Source organism: Aquarana catesbeiana, linkage group LG05 (assembly GCF_042186555.1).
Source record: "Aquarana catesbeiana isolate 2022-GZ linkage group LG05, ASM4218655v1, whole genome shotgun sequence".
Lineage (NCBI taxonomy): Eukaryota > Metazoa > Chordata > Amphibia > Anura > Ranidae > Aquarana > Aquarana catesbeiana.
The window spans coordinates 184,729,832-184,751,297 of NC_133328.1; the positions used below are offsets into that span (position 1 = coordinate 184,729,832).

Below are 21,466 nucleotides of genomic sequence, written 5' to 3' on the forward strand. Positions count from 1 at the left end.
GGCTGTCTCTAGCTTCAGTCACATGCCTGATGAAGGGATCCTGCGAGGCCTCGAAACGTTGCTTTTTGCTGTAACAATGTGATTGCTAAATAAAGTTTTGGAGTTGGAGACTAAGGATGAGCTTTGGCGTGTTCGCACAGCCCACATGCAGAGCCCGCCAGGAAGTCAGCGCTGCGCTAATCACAGGCGGGGAGACATTTCCTGATCTCTGCAGCCGCACATCGAGACAATGTCTCACTGCCTGTGATTAGCGCTGTGCCGACTACTTGGGCTCTGCATGTGGGCTGTGCGAACACGCCGGAGCTCATCCTTATTGGAGACACTCTGGAGATCTGCATACCTCCCAACTTTTTGAGATGGGAATAAGGGACACCTATCAGCAAAAGTATGCAGGCACAGGACACACCACCTGCCACGCCCCCTTAAAGGAGAATTGTACAAAAAAAAAAAAAAAAAAAAAAACAATGTTTGGTTAAACCCACAAGTGCTTTTTTTTACCACTACTATTCCTTTATATTGGCATTTGGATTTTACAAATGCAGCAATTTAGAAATAAGATGAAAGGTTTAGAACTGGGAAACACTTTTTGGAAGATAAAAAGTGCATTTTATATACATCAGACCAAGGGACAAATGAGGAGGAATGAGGGACAGAGGGACATTGCTCCAAATCAGGGACAGTCCCTCGAAATCAGGGACAGTTGGGAGCTATGGATCCATGGTGTACTGGTTACATTTTCACGCTCTGTCTCTAGCTTTAGCACTGGTGTCCCTGGTATGGAGCAAGCAGGAAAAATAGGAACCGTTTGCATGCAAAGTACTGGAGCCAGTGGATCAACATGACAGCCAGAAAGATAGCATTCTAGAAGAGGTATGTACTGGCAGCCTGCATATCCCCTAGCACAGGGTATTTTACCACTTCAGTACCAGGCACTTTTACCCCTTTCCTGTCCAGGCCAATTTTCAGCTTTCAGCGCTGTCACACTTTGAATGACAATTGAATTTCACTGTTCTAAGCAACCATTTTTTTTCTGAATGATATCCATTCATTCATTGTTTACTATTTTGTCTAGCTGTGATTGGCCACAGCTAATCACATGGTACAGGTGGGATGTGATTGGCCCTGTCTGTAACCTTGCCAGCGATCAACACTAGTGATGGGCTTGGGTGTGTTTGAAACCCCACGTGCCCGATCCCGCCAGGAAGCTGACTCTGCACAGCGCTAATCGCAGGCAGTGAGACGTTTCCCGGTCCGCAGCTACAGAAATCGGGAAATGTCTCACTGCCTGTGCTTAGCACTGTGCAGTGTCGGCTTCCTGGCAGGATCGGGCACGTGGGGTTTCGAACATGCCCAAGGCCCATCACTAATCAACACATTAGTACACAAGGAATGGCATGAATAAAGCCATCCATTGTGTACAATTGTCATGGGCTCTGCCGTGAATGATCACAGCGATCTCATGGTACCAGCAGTGGGCTGGTACACTGATCTGTCAAGCTTTAAAATTGCTTGTGTCCATACAACAACTGCAAACTGCGGTACCCTATATCTTCCAATAGGTAAAGCTTTTACGGATCATCACTTTAGGCATAACCATAAATAATGGGCTTACAATTACAGCTCTCACTCTGCTGTCCATCTGACAGTTTTAGTGTATTTTATGAAAGTGTACCAAAAGTCCTGCTTGCATGCGCTTCCAGATAATGCACCAAAACTACCCGATGCAATAAAAGTCTATGGCAAAGCAGAGGTAACCCACACAAAACCTGTGAGTACACAGTGCTGCACCCGCGGTTTGAGGAAATTGCACTGTTTCAATGTGAAAGCTCCCTGAAAGTTTGCTGATAGCTGCCCTACTGCTTTGAATTTCTTGTAGTAAGATAAACAAGCAGACAATATTTTTGAACACCTTATGAAGAATATTCAATCCAAAATGGGCTTTGTGTTACAGTATGTGTTTGTATTGCCCATTGCTACTAATTTGCTTAACCGCTTGACAACCACTCTTAGATCGCGGTGCTTATGCGCAGTCTACCTGACACAGCGGATTGCGACACTCAGTATCGGGCCACTGTGAGTGGCCCGGACACCATGAGATCGCTGTACATGTCACATAGTAAACAATTGTCATGAATGTGATCCATTCATGACATCATTGTTTACTACTGTGTATGATCTATGATTGGTCACCAGTGATCACATGGTACCTGAGCCAATTACAGCACCCTGTACCACAGGGGTAGGCAACCTTTAGATGTTGAAATCCACCTGGACAACATAGAGGAAAGCAAAGATCCTGGGGTGGAGTTACTAGGTGGTGCCCCTGAGGAAAAAAAACCCCAGAAAACTATCAAGTTCCCAATAAAAAGATGGCACGAAGAACACATAGAAGGAGATTTACTAAAACTAGAGAGTGCAAAATCTGGTGTAGCTGTGCAGACACCTCCATAGCAGTCTCCCCTGTCCATTTCTCATCACCATCCCCCCTCCTGTAGTGTCCTCTGTCCCCTTCATATCATCATTCTCCAATCCCCCCTCCACTCGCACAGTGCTGTGTAGGTAGCACTTCCTACCTTCCAGCGTGTGTACAGCAGAGCAGAGATCAGAGCATAGCATAGTGCTGGGTGGAAGGCAAAAGCATGGGAGCTGCCCCTAGTTAACATTTCACAATAACAAGCTGGGGATTGGTTACTAGGACCACCTAGCAACCAATCACTGAGGCCGTTTCTGCCCCCCGCCCTCCAGCCAGCACTTTGATGCTCTCCGCTCTGCAGAGAACATTTATAGGCTGGGGGGAAGCAGAGCCATGGTCACGATCCACTTGTCAGTTCCCTGTGATTGACAGCTTGCTGACCCCCACTGTACCATGTGATAGCTGTTGACCAATCACAGCATCACAATAGTAAACAATGAGTCTCAAACAACAGCTCAAACTATTGTTACAGTGATGATCATCACTGTAACAAGCAATCACAGTGTAAAGTGTCACTATGGTGATGCTGAACTACTCCGATGACAGTATGTAAAAAAAAAAAAGATAAAAAAGAAACAAAAGTTAAAAATGTAATAAAAAAATTAAAAAAGTACAATTTTTTATTTTTTTTTACATATTGTCACCAGTCAGTATCCCTGATTTTTTATTTATTTTATTTCTTAATTTTACAAAAAAAAATGACAAAAAAACTTACCATGCCTCTTACTAAATCCCTTGAACTGTCTACTTTCCAAAAAGGGGTCATTTGGGGGTATTTGTACTGCCCTGACATTTTAGGGTCCTAAAAGATAAGTTCGCCTTTTATAACATGTTACACCCATATTCAGTTGTTATGCAAGCACTGGCCCCCACTCTGGTGAAAAACAGGGGGATCTTCTGCTCCGCCGGCCTGCATCACTCATACACAGAGCTCTGTGAATTGAAAACTTCAAGTCCCGACAGCTCTAGCGGTTGTCAGCTTGTAGTTCTCAATGCACTATCACCGCGCTGTGGAGCGCTGTGGTAATTCATTCATCCTTCCTGTCAGAATGTATCGGTTTCCTCATACGAGGAAGCCGATACACTGACAGATCTGCAGGAGACCCGCATGGCACCAGCATCTGCTGATCGCTGGTGCAATGCTTTACAAGCTCCTGCAACAAAAAATAATGCACATTTTGTTTACCTGCAAAAAAATGTGCATTTTTAATTTTTTGGAAAAAAGGTGAACTTATCCTTTAAGAAATTAGATCGGCGGTCAGTACATGAGGCTTGATCCATTTTCAAATATATATATATACAATACCATAGTTTGTAGACTATAACTTTCACACAGACTAAATATTATACACTGATTTGGGTTATTTTTACCAAAGATATGTAGCAGGATACATTTTAGTCTAAATTTATGAAGAAAGGCAACATTTTATAACAGAAACTAAGAAAAACCTTGTTTTTTTTTTTTTCAAAATTTTCAGTATTTTTTTAGTTTATGTAAAAAGTAAAAAACCAAGTGGTGATTTACTACCACCAAAAAAAAGCTCTATTTGTGTGAAAAGAAATTATATAAATTTAATTTGCGTAGTGTTGCATGACCTAATGCCCCGTACACACGGTCGGACTTTGTTCGGACATTCCGACAACAAAATCCTAGGATTTTTTCCGACGGATGTTGGCTCAAACTTGTCTTGCATACACACGGTCACACAAAGTTGTCGGAAAATCCGATCGTTCTAAACGTGGTGACCTAAAACACGTACGTCGGGACTATAAACGGGGCAGTGGCCAATAGCTTTCATCTCTTTATTTATTCTGAGCATGCATGGCACTTTGTCCGTCGGATTTGTGTACACACGATCAGAATTTCCGACAACAGATTTTGTTGTCGGAAAATTTTATATCCTGCTCTCAAACTTTGTGTGTCGAAAAATCCAATGGAAAATGTGTGATGGAGCCTACACACGGTCAGAATTTCCGACAACAAGGTCATATCACACATTTTCCGTCAGAAAATCCAACCGTGTGTACAGGGCATAAGGCTAATTTCAGACTGCAGCGTTGGGGGCGTCGGCGGTAATAGCGACGCTTTATCGTCACTTTTGAGGCCCTTTTTTGGCCGCTAGCGGGGCGCTTTTGGCTATGGCGCAGGCGTCAAGTGGTTAAGCAGTATAGGTACTTATTTGTAATGTTTTACATAGCTATACCTGCAAAAGGGGCAGCCTGAAGTGATCTAGCAGGACTTAAAGTTCCAGTTTAATAATATAAATGTATAGGTTTGCAATATTGAACTTCTAACACACCGTTACAATACAATTTTGTCATATAACAATTGTGACTTTGGAGAATAACTAAAGGTGTATGTGCCCAGTTTTCACTACATATCAATCCAAATTTGAGCGATGACAAGACCACTAAGGATATAGCCAAGGCAGAAAAAAATATCTCAAAATTTGTAAATAAAGAGGCTAGGTTGTCCTGAAGACTTCAGAGTGGTCCTGATAAGCCAAAATATGCCTGCAGGGCTTTATTGTGTGAAATAGATCCCCGTATCCCTGGGGCTCCTTTTAGATGTGACAGAGCCTAGTTATAGTAGCAGCTAGAGTGTGAAGACAAACCATTTACCACTGACAGGGGTGCTTACAATGCACTGGTGACATCGCCGGCTGCATCTAAAGTAAATCTCTCCTAAACTGTGTGTGTTTAGGAGAGATTTACTGTACCTAGAGGTAAGCCTTATTATAGGATTACCTAGAGGTAAAAATTATACAATGGGAGTTTACTCCCACTTTAACTGCAGAGTCAGCTGGAGTTTGGCTTCAATTTGTTAGTATATCTAAATTTGCTGATGCATATAACGCCCCCTTCCCCCCAGACTGACAATGCTGTGCTCCTTCATCCAGAGTGGGGGCATTCTAACATTCAGGAGGTGTTACTGGCCAGATCACCAGGTGAAAATGGAGGGGGAAAAGCCTAAAAAAAAACAAAAAAAACAAATGCAGCCATCACATCTAAAGACTGCATTATATTATATTTTTGTTTTTGGATTTAATACCGTTTTTAATAGCATCCTGTATGCGTGATCAAACATAAAAAAGAAATCACAGGTTACTAGCACCATGCAAGTCTAAAAGCATTTGAAAAGTCCATCCATAGTACAGGTCCAAACCACATCAGCCATGTAGTTCTGCATAGGGAGAGGCCAGGCTGACAAAGCAGGAAGCATCCCCAAAACGTCTCCTAGCAATGGGAACCTGATGCTCTGTGTAAGTGGATACCAGGAGCAAGGAAGGTGGAACTTCCATGAGATGAGTGCTTCCTGGACATTGTTACTGCCTCTGATCACTCCTCTCACCTCTGATGCCACTGGCCAAGTACACTAGAACAGAGAGCTGGTCTAATTTACCTACATGCAGTCCACACTAGGTTTTCATTTGTGAGCATGGTATACATTTTTTTTTTTAATTTTAGGATTGAAGAAAATCTCTACACAATGCTAGTGTACTTTACTGTCTTTTGTTGACTTGCAGTTACAGCTCACATGTCAAAGTTCTCCTGTGTCTATGGTGACAGTCACATGTCCGTGGACAATTAGAATATATTAGCTCCCAGGCAAATGAGGAGGAGAGCTTAGCTTATGTCCAAATTTGCATATCAGGAACAGCATTGTTTAAGCTGCATTATTAAAGGGGAAAAAAAAAGGACGTCTGATGGAGCTGATTATGAAGGTATCACTATGCTTAGTAAATAGGTTTATTTTAGTGATACACAAACCTAGAAAATATTAAAGTGGTTCTAAAGCCTTAGGCTCGGTTCAGATATGAGCCGCGTGTGGCTCACAGCGGTGGACCGGTGCGTGCTGGTTCACCGTATAAGGTCTGATTTCAGCCTGAATTTTGGGCTCAATTTGCACCTGAAACGGACCAAAAGACACAGCATTTTTCTGCGAAACGCACCGGACCTGCTGTGGAGATATGTGAACCGGCTTCATAGAGAGCCAGTCAAAATCCGCTGCTATTGCGAATTGGATGCGGTGATGTCGCATCCAATTTGCAATGTTGTAAACCAAGCCTTAAGGTTTTTCACCTTAATGCAGCCTATATATTAAGGTGAAAAACCTTCTGTGCTGCAGCTGCTCCCAGACCCCCCTTTTCCTTTCCGGAGTCCATCTGATCCAGCGATGTGCATAAACACAGCGGCTCCCGCCACTGTCTCTCTCATTTGACAGATTGATAGCAGCGGGAGTGATTGGCTTTTATATTTATGTAAAAAAAAAAACTGAAGCTATATAACCACTTTAAGCTGTTTGTATTACAGCTCTCCTATGTGGTATTGGAGGAAAAAATAGAATTTTGTATGAACCACTAGTATTGTTTGTATATTTGATTACGCATAATGACTAATAACAGCTATCTGGTCACTATTTTTGTTGCATCATAAAATTTGCATAAGGTCCATCCTTATTAATCCATACACTGATTGAATTTTAACCAGTTAATGAAGTAGATAGCCCTGGTCTACAACCCGGCAATCTTTAACCCCTTCCCGACCGGCGCACGTCGATGTACGTTGGCAGAATGGCACGGCTGGGCAAATGGACTTACAGGTCCATTTGAACTTCCCGCCGGCAGCACGCGCGTGCGCCGGGAGCTCCGTGAGTCGGGTTGCGGGTCCCTGGTCACCACCATTACTAGTAAAAAAAAAAAAATTATTAATAAAAATGCCATAAAACTACCCCCTATTTTGTAAATGCTATAACTTTTGCGCAAACCAATTAATAAACACTTATTGCGATTTACATATTTTTGGTAAAAAAAAAAAAAAAATACGATCGGCCTAAACTGAGGAAAAAATTTTTTTTTTTAATATATTTTTGGGGGATGTTTATTATAGCAAAATGTAAAAAATAATGCGTTTCTTTCAAAATTGTCGCTCTTATTTTGTTTATAGCGTAAAAAATAAAAATCGCAGAGGCGATCAAATACCACCAAAAGAAAGCTCTATTTGTGGGGAAAAAAGGACGTCAATGTTGTTTGGGAGACACGTCGCATGACTGCGCAATTGTCAGTTAAAGCAACGCAGTGCTGAATCGCAAAAAATGCTCTGGTCAGGAAGGGGGTAAAATCTTCCGGGGCTCAAGCGGTTAAAGTGTTACTAAACCCAGGACCCTGCATTCACTATATCTGGTCTCCCACAGTACACAGAACATAGAAATGCAAAAGTTTTAGTAAATATAAACTGCTAAATACCTTTTTTCATCAGCAGTTGGAGCAGTTTTGTGACTTGTATCGGTGTCTGGTTAAAGCTTGTAGGAGAAGTTTTCATTCTCCTATTAATGTCCTATAAGGATGCAGGACCCCTGACTCTCTGTCTGGACAGTGCTGATTGGCCTTGTGCTGATGACATGCACCCTCCCAGAAAAAAAAAAAGAACTCTCTAACAATACACACCATACTGAGCATGTGCAGCTTGTCCCCTAATGCTCTGTTCTATCAGGAGATGGATTGGAGTCAGTGGAAGAAGAGGAAGACCAGAGAGACAGGATCACACAGCCTACATACACAATGAGCAGGATTAACCCCTTAGGTTCCACAGTGAGTATAAAAAGCATGTTTTACTGCATATACAGACTTATTTTACTGTTGTGGGTTTAGTAACACTTTAATTGAAAAATTGAAGAAGTCAGAAAATTGTCAGGCAAAAGATGGCTACATCCCATTTGATGCAGCTGCTGTATGGGTATTGCTGTTGTGGGGCCAGCTGTCAAAATGTAATAGTCAGAGCAGAAGATTTGTCAATGTGTCAATGTGTCTTTATGACCAGCTTTACATTGCACACACTAAGCAAGGAACTCCTTTTTTTTTTTTTTTTTTTTTTCCCTCAGGATGATTTGCGGACAGATGGCAGAGGATGTGAAGACTACAGATGGATTGAATTGGAGACTGATGTTGTGTCAAACACTACTGGATCTGCCCGCGTAAAAATCGTAAGAGTCTGCACCCTCTAAAAACAGAATCTATAGTCCGCAAAGGCAGCAGTTATATTTTTGTCCTCACATGTTCTTTTTAAAAACACAAACCATATAGAACAGTGGTCTCCAAACTGTGGCCCAAGGGCCAGATGCAGCCCTTTGCTTTTATCCTGCCCTTGGGGTACGGTTTCATTCTCTGACACCAATGATGGGACACATTCCCCCCCCTAACTGACACCAAAGATGGGGCATTGTATTTTCCCTCACTAATGTTGGGACCATTTCTACTCCCAATGGCCACAGTCCACCCCTATTAAAGTCTGAAGGGTAGTACACTGGCCCTTTGTTTTAAAAGTTTGGAGACCCCTGATATATAACAATGGTGCCTGTGAGGTGCAGAGGGCAATCTACCCTCTTCATAGCCTTCCTGAGTCTTGCACACTGTTTACCAGCTTTGTAGAATTGGGGGCATGCACAAAAATGAAAATGGTTCTGAGCAGAATGTCCATTATGCCTTAGGAAACCCAGACTCTTCTGTCCGCCGTTCAGCACATGTGCCCCACACTGATGGAAGATATGAGTGCCGACGCTAGTAAAGACATGGACAGGCTGTTTTCTGTGGATACCATGTTGTTTTATTTACTTTTTTGATGTGGGAGGAGGTAGGGATTAGAATTCAATTTTAGGTAAATGTGTACGTATCATTAAAAGAGAAGTATGGCAAAAGCTTTTCCTGGTGCCTCCATGACAGAATACTCATGACAAGTTCCGCCTTGGCTCTTCCCTCAGGATCAATGAATATCTTTAAAAGAGAGGGTTAGAGACCCTCCCAGCATCCTCCTTTTTTTCCTCATGTCTTATGGACAGTGAATGATGGCGACCGTCCTTACCTCTGCACTCGGCAGCTTTAGTCTGGTTTCAGCCTGGTTTTGAACAAGTTTAGATTCTTTGCCACTGGCAAAAGCTTCGATCCCAATGCGCCCTCTTCATCCCAACTTCTGGATTTCCTTCAAACAGGCCTTGACTTGGGCTTAGGACTAAGTACCTTTTTAAAGGTACAAGTAGCAGCAATTTCTGCTGCAACCAGCTGCAGATGGGCAGAGGACACATTAGTGGTGCAATCTTTTAAAACAGTCAGGAAGATGGGTCCGCCTATCAGACAGACCTTCCCCTCTTGGGACCTCTCCATTGTCCCAAAAGCCTTATCCAACCAACCGTTCGTCCCTTCGGAAACTACATCATTATGGGACCTAACTTTGAAGCTATTCTTTTTCATCGCAGTAGCATCCACCAAAAGGGTTTCTGAACTTCAAGCTTTAGGAGCAGATGACAACCATATTGTCTTTTACCCAGACAGGGTGAAACTTAGGACAGTTCGTGGTTTTGTCCCCAAGGCATCTTCCTCTGCTTATTTCTCTGAACCCTGGACCCTACCAGCCTTTTCCGATCAAGATTCGGAGTCTCTTCATGAGCTTGATATCCCAACTATTCTAAGACACTACCTGCAGGCCACAGCCACCTTCAGAAGCTCACCAAAATTATTTGTTATCCCTTGGGGAAAGAACAAGGGCAAAGAGGCGACTGGAAGGACAATTGCATCGTGGATAATTAAATTGATCCAAAAGGCGTACAGGGCAAAGGGCCTGGAACCACCTATGTTGATTAAAGCTCATTCCACCAGGTCGGTCTCTGCTTCTTGGGCAGCAAGGGCGAACGTATCAGTTGAAACCATCTGCAGAACGGCATCATGTTGCAAACAAAGATTTCAGTGCTGCTACCCACATATTCCACCATCAGCAGAGCTCACAGTTGCCCATCTGAGAGTAATATTCCATAAAGATTATCCGCACAACCGTTTATGCTCTAAAATCTTGCTTTTATCCAGGAAACCACAGTTTACAATACGCAAATGCAGTCACTTACCTCTTTATGGACTGTTACTCTCAGAAGAGCGGAATCATGGTCGTCTCAACACACGTTCATGAAACATTACAGAGTAGACCCAGGGGCTCTCTCATCTGTTGAATTCGGCAGACAAGCCATCAAAACAGCATTATCTAATACTAAACATTAGTCTCTCTTCTTAAATAAATTATTTTCTAAGCATGATCCCACCCATCTAGCTAGTTATTTGTCATGGGTATGCTGCCATGGAGGCACCAGAAAAACAGAGAATTGTATCATACTTGCCGTAATTTTCTTTTGGTGCCTATCCATAGTAGCATACAAACCCACCCTCGGTATGCTATATTACGTAAGAATGCTGGGGGGGGGGGGGGGGGGGTCTCTAACCCTCTCTTTTAAAGATTTTCACTGATCCTGAGGGGGGAGCCAAGGCGGAGCTTGTCATGGGTATGCTGCCATGGATAGGCACCAGGAAAAGAAAGTTGCGGTAAATATGATACAATTTTCATTTTTTTTGGCCATACTTTTCTTCTTGCTAAACTTCCTTTAGTGAGCTGATTACTCGCTGCTGCTATATTGAAATCCCAAGCAGTATTACCAGCCCTACCCTTTTATGCCTTCTGGACTCGCTTCTTAAATTTAGAGATAAAGAGAAAGGGGAGTGTTCTGTGGTCCAGAAGTGAGAACCGCAGGTGGAAGGGTAATTTCAGTGCAGCAGTGTCAGCTGCAAAAGGAGGTTAGGGGCTCATCAGTTATTTTTCTGTGCTTGCAGCATTTTTAAGGGGATAAAACATTGATAATGTGCATATAGAGGAGGTGTGTGTGTGTGTTCTCTTTTTTTTTCTTCCCAAAGACATGCTGCACTTTAACTGGTTCACCTGTATTGGCTTGCAGTATGTTATAGTGGCTTTACTACTTGGGTGGCTTCATGGTTGGAAGGTATTTATCTGGATACATCAGATCATAAACGCAGTAGACGCATAAGTCACATGACTTACATTTTTGTTTCAGGGTCACACAGATGTACTGGTTGGAGTCAAAGCAGAAATGTCAACACCTAAGTTAGATCGGCCATGTGAAGGGTACTTGGAGTTTTTTGTGGACTGGTTAGTGGATTTCCATTTTTGTTAAACATCACATCAGTTAAACCATTGTAATTTGTGGGGTTAATTTACTAAATCTGGAGAGTGCAAAATCTGGTGTGTATGGTAGCCAATCGGCTTCTAACTTCAGCTTGTTCAATTAAGCTTTGACAAAAAAACCTGGAAGCTGATTGTACTTGCCTATGACTGCTGCAGTTTATCACAGAAAAAAATGTCTTCTGTTTTTTATACTATCCTAAAGCCTGGTACACACTATCAGATTATCAAATTAATTTTCGTCTGTTTTTTGTTGCATGCTAGTCTCATATTAAAAGCGAAGAGGTTACTCAACATACGAAAATTCTTGTACGACAGGATTTAACTTCAGAAGTGATGTAATGTGTTAAATTGTTTTGTATGTGTTCTTTAATTTCTGAGCATGCGTAGTCTTGCTCTTACGATTTTTTTCAGGCGAAGGCTGTACTAATTAAACGAAAATTGGATGTTGTGTTCACATACAACAAAAATTTTATAGCCTGCACATCCAGTTTTTGTCATCCGAAAGTTTGGAATCGGCTGTCGAAAGCACCGTACTAACGACCTGAAAATCGGCAAGTCATTCGTCGCATGAAATTTTACTTCCAATTTTCTGATTGTGTGTACAGGCCTTAAAGTGGATGTAAACCCAATGTCATCCTTTCTAAACTACTGCCATAGGGGTTATCTATAAGGATATACATGCCTCCTGCATGTATCTTTACCTGTCAAATATCTCCCCTCTGTCTGTTATGAGACCCGAAAAACTGCAGATTCTGTGGGTGGGTCTGTTGTCTAGAGCTCGGTGGGTGGAGTCGTGATGTCAGTAGACTCCCCGCCCACCTCTACACTCCCCTTGTCAATATGCATTTTCTCCTGTGTATTTCTTACACTGAACTTCTGCAATGATCTCTAACACCCAGTGAAAAGACAGGAAAGTAACCACATGACTTCAGCATGCCAAATCATGCTGAGGTGTGGAACAGCCAATCCTTGCAGAGCTGCTGAAGAAAGGAGTGGGGGAGGGAATTTAAAAAATACTGCATGTCTCTTAGGCTAGTGCACGATATATGTAAATCACCTGTCACTCACAGCAAGGGGGAGGATTTGACAAAGTTTTTCTCAGTTTGTCAAGAATTGTCTCGCTGAACAATAAAAGAGGATTGCTCAGAGATGGATTAACTCTTTATGGCAAGACTGGGCTCAAATGATGGCAAATCTTATACTCTACAGTATGATATAAAAAAAAATTTTTTGGGTTTACATCCACTTTAAGATTGAAAGTCTACTTAATTTTCTTTTATGCCCTACAGTCCAATCAAGCCAAAATACTTTTTTTTCCTAATGTGTGGAAAAAGGTTAAAACCTTTTTCGTGATTTGAGATCCCTTTTGGGAAAATTGACTCCTTCCTGTTCCAGGAACCATACTGAAAGTGAGGAGAATTTTAGAGTTGTCGCCAAGCAAGTAGGTGAGAGGAAATGTTCTGGTGACAATTGTCTGAGATATGATTTTCCCGCACTATCTCCAAGACAGGAAATTAAGGAAAATCTCCCCAGCGGGGCAAAGATAGAAAACGATTAACCCGATAAGTGCTATGACCCTTCCATACTCTATCCAACACAAAAACTTTGTAAAAACTGTGTGGTAGTGCCCTCTAATGTTCAAAAATGTTAACCATTGTAAAGAGTTTGTTCATCATCCATTATTATTTTTCATATTGAATTAAGATCTTATCTTTGGTATTTGTGGTGATTTGACATTCATTTTAATTTTCTTTTTTATAAGAAAGGCAATTGCCATATACTGTTATTCTTCTTATCTAAACAGAAAGTGGAATGACTTGAAAGAATGTAAGTGGGTCACAGCAGGAGTTCAGCTGGGATTTAGAACTTTCTTTCAGTGCTCATGTGTCAAATTAATGTCTTAGTTTACTCTTAAGGAATTAATAAAGTATCTGTATACTGTACATCGAAGCTGTGATCGTCATTCCAAATTAAACCCACACTATGGTGCATGTCTTAAAGGATAAGTTCACCATTTGTAACTTGTTACATGTTACACCCATTTTCAGGGTGTAACATGTTACAGATGCAGCGGTCCCTGATCCCCCATTCTGACAGCTAGCAGGGGGGATCTTACCCCCCACCCACCCCTGCTAGCTGTCACAATCTGCAAAAAAACGTGGCTCCACCCACCCAACCATGCATCATTCATACACTGTTCTCTGAATGGGAAAACTACAAGGTCCGACAGCCTTTGCGGCTTTTGGCTTGTAGTTCTCAATGAACTACCACGGCCCTGTTGAACGCTGTGGTAAATCATTAAATCTTGTCACAATATAACTGCCTACCTGTATCGGAGGTACGGCCAGACAGAAGCACAGTCTGCATGACCGTGTCCTTATACCCACTATCTGCTGATCGTGAGTGCAATGTTACAGGTCCGTTACAAAAAAATGATGATAAATGCATATTTTTTATCTGCAAACAAAACTGGCATTTGTTTTCTTTGTAAAGGTGAACTTATACCTTTTGAAGCTTATTGTTGGTTGTGTGCCACAGCTCACTGCAATTTTTATTTAATATAATATTCCTTGCATGTTATTGCACATTAGAAGACGTGGGATTCCAAACGTGCTGTTTTGCTGCATAAGGAAAATGCAGTCCATTCACTTTTTCCCACACCATATCCACTGGGTAATGTATTCAGTAAAATAAAAAAAGCCGTATGCAAGTATTCCAGTAGCAAACAAAGTGGTGAATTATGGTCCTCACGACTCAATGTCTGATTTAGAGAAGACCAAATTAATGTTGTGTGAGCATCTGGTACTGTAATGACTGCCACAGGTATTTGGACAAAAGCACTGAGCACATTCTAAAAGGTTACGGCTTGCAACATCAAAGGTAGAAAGTCACATGTGGCACACAAGCTCAAAAAAACATAAAGTCATGTACAGTAAATCAACATGGTTACAAAATAATTAATAACTTAGGGCCCATTAGAAGCATGTTGCTAAATAACAATCCAGTCAACCACTCTATATGTCCACTTTCTTGTATATCATGTAGGAGCAGAACTTGGAAAGTGTGAAACAATAAAAACTATTTCACATTGAATGCATATGGGCAGTTGTGAGTATAGCAAGAATATATACTTTACCTGTTAGTCTTCCAGACAGACAGATGGTAGATATTTATTTGGATAACCTATATTGATATAGGTCTAAAATAAACAAATAATAATTATTTTTTGGATGGCTAACTTTATAGTAGATCTCTTTTGTATTGATATCTCTGATGGGATTGGTATTTTCTAGTTCAGCAAATGCGACTCCAGAGTTTGAAGGTCGTGGGGGAGAAGAGCTTGGCACAGAAATTGCAAATATGCTGTACAAGGTGTTTGATAACAAGAGCAGCATTGACCTTGAATCCCTCTGCATTTTACCAAGAGAGCACTGCTGGACCCTTTATATTGATGTTCTGGTAAGTTACAGACAACACAATTAATCATTTGCGGGGGGGCTTATCGAAATCCGGGAGCCCCCTTTAATAAGGGGGCCCCCAGATCCCGCCCCCCCCCCCCCCCCACCCTATCGTACCCCTACCCATTCACTTAGGAAAAAAGTGTCAATAAAAAAACACATTAGACAGGTTTTTAAAGTAATTTATTAGGCAGCTCTGGGGGTCTTTTTCCGACCTCTGGGGTCTCTTCCGACTTCTCCACGCTCTCCGGCCTCTTCTCCGTGCTCTCAGGTTCTTCTGCCGGGCTCCTCCGCTATCTTCTGCTCTTTTGCTAGCGGTGGCCTGGTCTTCTCTGTCGTCTTCTTCCCTCTTCTCTTCTTCCGATGTTGACACAATGCTCTCTCCCGCTGTAATGCTGTGTGCGCAACTACTTATATAGGCATGGGGCATGGTCACCGGGTGATGTCACCCGATGACCCCGCCCCTTATGACGTCACCACCCCACCATGCCCCATCATCATGGGAAGAAGACGACGGAGAAGACCGGGCCACCGCTAGCAAAAGAGCAGAAGATAGCGGAGGAGCCCGGTAGAAGATAACGGAGAGCGGGAGAAGAACCAGCTAACATGGAGAAAAGGCCGGAGAGTGCGGAGAAGTTGGAAGAGACCCCCGAAATCGGAAGAAGACCCCCCGGAGCTGCCTAATAAATTACTTTAAAAACCGGTCTAGTGTGTTTTTTTTTATTGACACTTTTTTTCCTAGGTGAATGGGTAGGGGTACGATGTACCCCATACTCATTCACATAGGGTGGGGGGCCAGGATCTGGGGGCCCCCTTATTAAAGCCCCCCGCCTGCAGACCAACGGCCAGGGTTGTTGGGAAGAGGCCCTTGTCCTCATCAACATGGGGACAAGGTGCTTTCTTTCTCCATTCATATGGCTCTCTGATGTTTCAGTGAGAGACAGCATTGAATGAAAGGGAACAGCTACTGCTATGCTCTGTTTAGAAAACCCAAAGTGCTCTGAGAATCATTTGTCATGTATCAAATGTTTTATTTGTAACATAAAAATGTGTTTCGATAAAGTAAAAAAAAATTATAAACCATCAACTTTAATAATGTTTAAATTGCCCCAAAACCCTATATTTGCTCCTTATTTTAACATTTGCTTTGTTTTCTTCCCCATAGATTAAATGCTGCTATTTTCGTAAACAAAACCTAAAACAGTGAAGTGCTTGTAATGAAATTACGTCTCAGAACCATTCAACTTTGCCAAAAAAAGTGCCTATGTAACTACTTTTAACTAAATCACATACAGTTGTGCTCATAAGTTTATATACCCTGGCAGAATGTATGATTTCTTTGCCATTTTTAAGAGAATATGAATGATAACACAAACTTTTCTTTCACTCATGGTTAGTGTTTGGCTGAAGCCATTTATTATCAGTCAACTGTGTTTACTCTTTTTAAATCATAATGACGACAGAAACTAGCCAAATGACCCTGATCAAAAGTTTACATACCCCAGTTCTTAATACCGTGTATTACCCCCTTTAACATCAATGACGACAGCTTGAAGCCTTTTGTGGTATTTGTGGATGAGGCTCTTTATCTTCTCAGATGGTAAAGCTGCCCATTCCTCTTGGCAAAAAGCCTTCAGTTCCTGTAAATGCTTGGGCTGTCTTCCATGAACTGCACGTTTGAGATTTCCCCAGAGTGGCTCAATGATATTGAGGTCAGGAGACTGAGATGGCCACTCCAGAACCTTCAATTTATTCTGATATAGCCAATGACAGGTTGACTTGGCCTTGTGTTTTGGATCATTGTCATGTTGGAATGCCCAGGTATGTCCCTGGCTGTTGAATGCAAATGTTCCACCAGTATTTTTTGATAACATGCATTCATCTCGCCATCAATTTTGACCATATTTCCTGTGGCTTTGTAGCTCACACATCCCCAAAACATCAGTGATCCAGCTCCCTGTTTCACAGTAGGAATGGTGTACCTTTCATCATAAGCCTTGTTGACTGCCCTCCAAATGTAGCATTTATGGCCAAAAAGCTCAATTTTGGTCTCATCACTCCAAATGACTTTGTACCAGAAGGTTTGAGGCTTTTCTCTGTGCTGTCTGGCGTATTGTAAGCGGTGTACTTTGCTTTTGCGTAGTAATGGCTTTATTCTGGCGGCTCGACCATGCAGCCCATCTTTCTTCAAGTGCCTCCTTGTTGTGCATCTTGAAATCTCCACACCACATGTTTTCAGAGAGTCCTGTATTTCACCTGAAGTTATTTTGTTTTTCTTTGCATCCCGAAAAGTTTTCCTGGCAGTTGTGGCTGAAGTTTTAGTTGGTCTACCTGACCGTGGTTTGGTTTCCACAGTCATCTTTTTCCACTTCTTGATTAGAGTTTGAACACTGCTGCTTGGCATTCTCAATTCCTTGGATATCTTTTTATATCCCTTTCCTGTTTTATACAGTTCAACTACCTTTTCCCGCAGATCCTTTGACAATTCTTTTGCTTTCCCCATGACTCAGAATCCAGAAACGTCAGTGCAGCACTGGATGAAAGATACAAGGGTCTGTCAGGAGTCCAGAAACTCATTGACCTTTACGCACACACACACACACACACACACACACACACACACACACACACACACACACACACACACACACACACACACACACACACACACACACACAGTAATTACAAGCAAACAGATCACAGGTGAGGATGGTTACATTTTAATAGCCATTCAAACCCCATTTGTGTCAACTTGTGTGCATGTTATCAGGCCAAAATCACCAGTGTTTGTAAACTTTTGATCAGGGTCATTTGGGTAGTTTCTGTTGTCATTATGATTTAAAAAGAGTAAACAGAGTTGATTTGATAATAAATGGCTTCAGCCAAACACTAACCATGAGTGAAAGAAAAAGAAAAGTTTTTGTGTTTATTATTCATATTCTCTGAAAAATGGCCAAGAAATCATAAATTCTGCCAGGGTATGTAAACTTATGAGAACAACTGTACATGTGTTGTCAAAGAGCAATAACATATATTCAAATTAAACCTATACATACCTATGTATGTAAAATTCCTTAGTGTTCATATATCAGTGTCTTAAACTTCCAATAATGTGTATCTTTCCATGTCCATATATGCCACATTAATGTGTCTGTAATCAAACAGTCCTTTATAAAAAACGTTCTCAAAATTTCTTCTTTAATGTGCAGGCACCTTTTACTGAAATCTTTAAATTTGTTTTAGTTATTACAGGTACTTATATAGCGTTGTCAATTTATGCGGCGCTTCACATATATATTGTACATTCACATCATTCCCTGCCCTCAAGGAACTTACAGTCTAAGATTATTAACTCTTATTGATACATACACATACTAGGGACTATTTAGATAGGATCCAATTAACCTTCCGGCATGTCTTTGGAGTGTGAGAGGAAACCAGGGTACCCGGAGGAAATCCATGCAGGCACAGGTAGAACATGCAAACTCCAGGGAGGTAGTGTCGTGGTTGGGATTCAAATCGGGGATCCTAGCGCTGGTAGGCAGAAGTTTTTAAATAAAATGCTTTAACGCCAATTGTAGTGCACCTCCACCAACAATTAAGGATGTATGCCCACTTTTAGTGATACCAAAGTCTGGTCTTTTTTTTTATAATTGCCTGCTCTGTTTAGTGGTGTTGCACAGAGCATCCCAGATCCTCCTCTTCTCGAGACCCTCTTTGGCTCTCCTGTCACTCCTCCCCCATTCCTCCTGTTGAGTGCCCCACAGCAAGCAGCTTGCTATGGGGGCACCCGAGGCGAGCCACAGCATTTAGACACAGAGCCCTAGCCCTGCCCCCTTTCTCTCCTCATTGGCTCACTGAATTTGACAACAGCGGGAGCCAATGAGGAGAGGAATCCCGGACAGCCGAGACACTCCTGCAACATCACTGGACCTAGAGGGACCTCAGGTAAGTATTAGAAGGGCTGAGGGGGGCTGCTGCACACAGAAGGCTTTTTAACTTTAGTGCATTAAGGTAAAAAAAACCTTCTGTCTTTACAATCACTTTAAGTTGGACCATTATAAATGATCTTTTTTTTTTTTTTTTTTCTCTTTTTTTTTTTATAAGTGATCACATTCCCTCTGTTCTCAGCTGCATAAGAGCTGGGGGAGGAGATGCAGCAGTACAGCTTCCCAGTGAATGGCTGGTTGGGGGTGGGTGTCAGGACAAGTCTTATCAATGGAGGAGAGCAGTCTGAGTTCCCAGCATAGCTAGAGAACTGACCATGATGTGCTCTCCTGCTTAGTGTGGTCAGTTAATAGGAAAGCAAGGGGAGTAGCAGAAATGCCTGGAATGTCTAAAGCAAGCAATACAAAGAGAACAGGATACTTTCTCATACAAATACATGGCACAGCAGGCACATATCAGGAAAATTAAATGTTGGGGTAACAAATGCTTTAAATCATAAAAAATGTGTTAAACCTCTCAAAAATTCTAGTTTCAGACAGCTCTTATTGGTTCCCAGTCATTTTCTCCTGTACCACTTTAATCAGAATGTATCCTTGATGATAAATCAAACATCCATGGATTTGGAATACTTTTATTTATTATCTATAATCCCAAAGGGAAATTGTGTAATGCTCTTCATTTAGTTTTTGTTTGATCAAACATAGGTTAAAAACACCCTCATAATCTCAGAACATGTGACAGTGAAAAATAATCCTGCTTCATATACCAACCCCCCGCGCCTAGTGTCCTGTCCAGCGCTTGTTTGTCTTTCGGCGCTCCTCTCCCCTTGTGACAGACACCGTATATCAGCTTGTATGTGAGTCGTGGAACGGAAACCCCACCTTAAGCGTTACATGTGTTATGGATTTCCTCAGAGACCCTTTGGTTTTACTAAATCAACCCCTGAGTCAGACTCTATACAGATTGTATGCCTTGGTATAGCAGCTCTTCAAGGGTACATTGCTGGATAAACAGACTTTCTAAATTTGCCTGTTTGGTTCTGCAATACTCAGACCACCTGTTGTACACGTATAAAAGAGAGAAACTTGTACGTAATGCCTCTTTTATTTCATCATTTAGAACTTGTGGTTTTATGTTCCAGTATACAGCTGAATCTCAGCAATTATACATAGTTCTTGGCAATTTCATTATTGTTTGTTCATAAAAGACTTGATTTAGACTATTGGTAGTTATAGGAGCACATGCATTGCAAATAGCCACCTGACTAATTGTTCATTATGTGTACTTTTGATGAAGATTAAAGCTGTGTCTAGGTCACAGAAAACAAGTGAAAAATTAGCTGTTTTTCATCGTGAATTTGATGCCGTCTATGCTCAATGTAGAAAAAATACTTAATAGTATCATTTAAATGCTGCTCAGAATTAGAAAGAATCCTAATACAACTTCTGGTGGATATGTATTGTACTAGTTAACTTTTTTTTTCTTGTGATGCAGCTTTTACATTGTGGTGGAAACCTGTTTGATACCATATCTATCGGTGTGAAAGCAGCCCTATTTAATACAAGGTAAGATAGATAAAATTTGTAAACATTATCCCTTACATTGGTTTTATTTTCTGCTTAACTGCTAAACCAATTGTTTTATTAACGTTTAATATGATTCATCTACTATAAAGAATAGTCTCTGCTTATTTCAGTGTATCTTACTGGGCTTAGAACTTAAAGCGTTTCATTAACCCCAAAAAAAAAAATCCTGTTCCCTTAACCACTTCAGCCCTGGAAGGATTTACCCCCTTTATAACCAGGCCAGTTTTTGCGATACGGCACTGCGTCGCTTTAACTGACAATTGCGCTTATGTGCGACGCTTTACCCAAACAAAATTGAGGTCCTTTTTTTTCCACAAATAAAGTTTTCTTTTGGTGCTATTTGATCACCTCTGCGTTTTTTATTTTTTGCGCTATAAACAAAAAAGACTGACAATATTGAAAAGAAAATACAATACTTTTTGCTATAATAAATATCCCCCCCCCCCCCCCCCCCCCCAAAAAAAAAAAAAAAAAAAATTTCTTCATCAGTTTAGGCCAATATGTATTTTTCGTCTACATATTTTTGGTAAAAAAAAAGTGCAATAAGCGTAAATTTATTGGCTTGCACAAACGTTATAGCGTCTACAAAATAGGGGATATATTTATGGCATTTTTACTGTTATTTTTATTTTATTTTTTTAATAGCGTTTAATAGCTTTTTAATAGATCAGCGATTTTTAGCGGGACTGTGACATTGCCGTGGACAGATCGGACACTTTTGACACATTTTTTGGGACCAGTGACATTTATACAGTGATCAGTGCTATAAAAATGCAGTGCTATAAAAAATGCTCCTGCTGCTCTCATACTTAACATTTAAAAGCTCCCATCCCCTCTGTATTAGAACAAAAAGTTCCCCATGTGTCTGTTTTTATATCATAAATATGCTTATCTGTACTAATAACAGTGTCTTCCTGCGATCACGCGACTCCTCGGCTCTGTCTCTCCTCTCTAGCTGAAGTCACCGGCAGTGCTCGGCGCCGCCT

At 41.4% G+C, this 21,466-nt stretch overlaps 1 protein-coding gene across 1 annotated transcript in view; it reads left to right on the forward strand.

The window, feature by feature from the left end:
* Positions 1–21,466, forward strand: part of EXOSC7 (exosome component 7) — a 39,809-nt gene that overhangs the window by 313 nt on the left and 18,030 nt on the right. The window contains exons 2-5 of the mRNA XM_073630426.1: positions 8,355–8,456; positions 11,358–11,452; positions 14,782–14,947; positions 20,389–20,459. Of these exons, the coding sequence (XP_073486527.1) occupies positions 8,355–8,456; positions 11,358–11,452; positions 14,782–14,947; positions 20,389–20,459 (434 nt within the window). The remainder of the gene's footprint in view (positions 1–8,354; positions 8,457–11,357; positions 11,453–14,781; positions 14,948–20,388; positions 20,460–21,466) is intronic.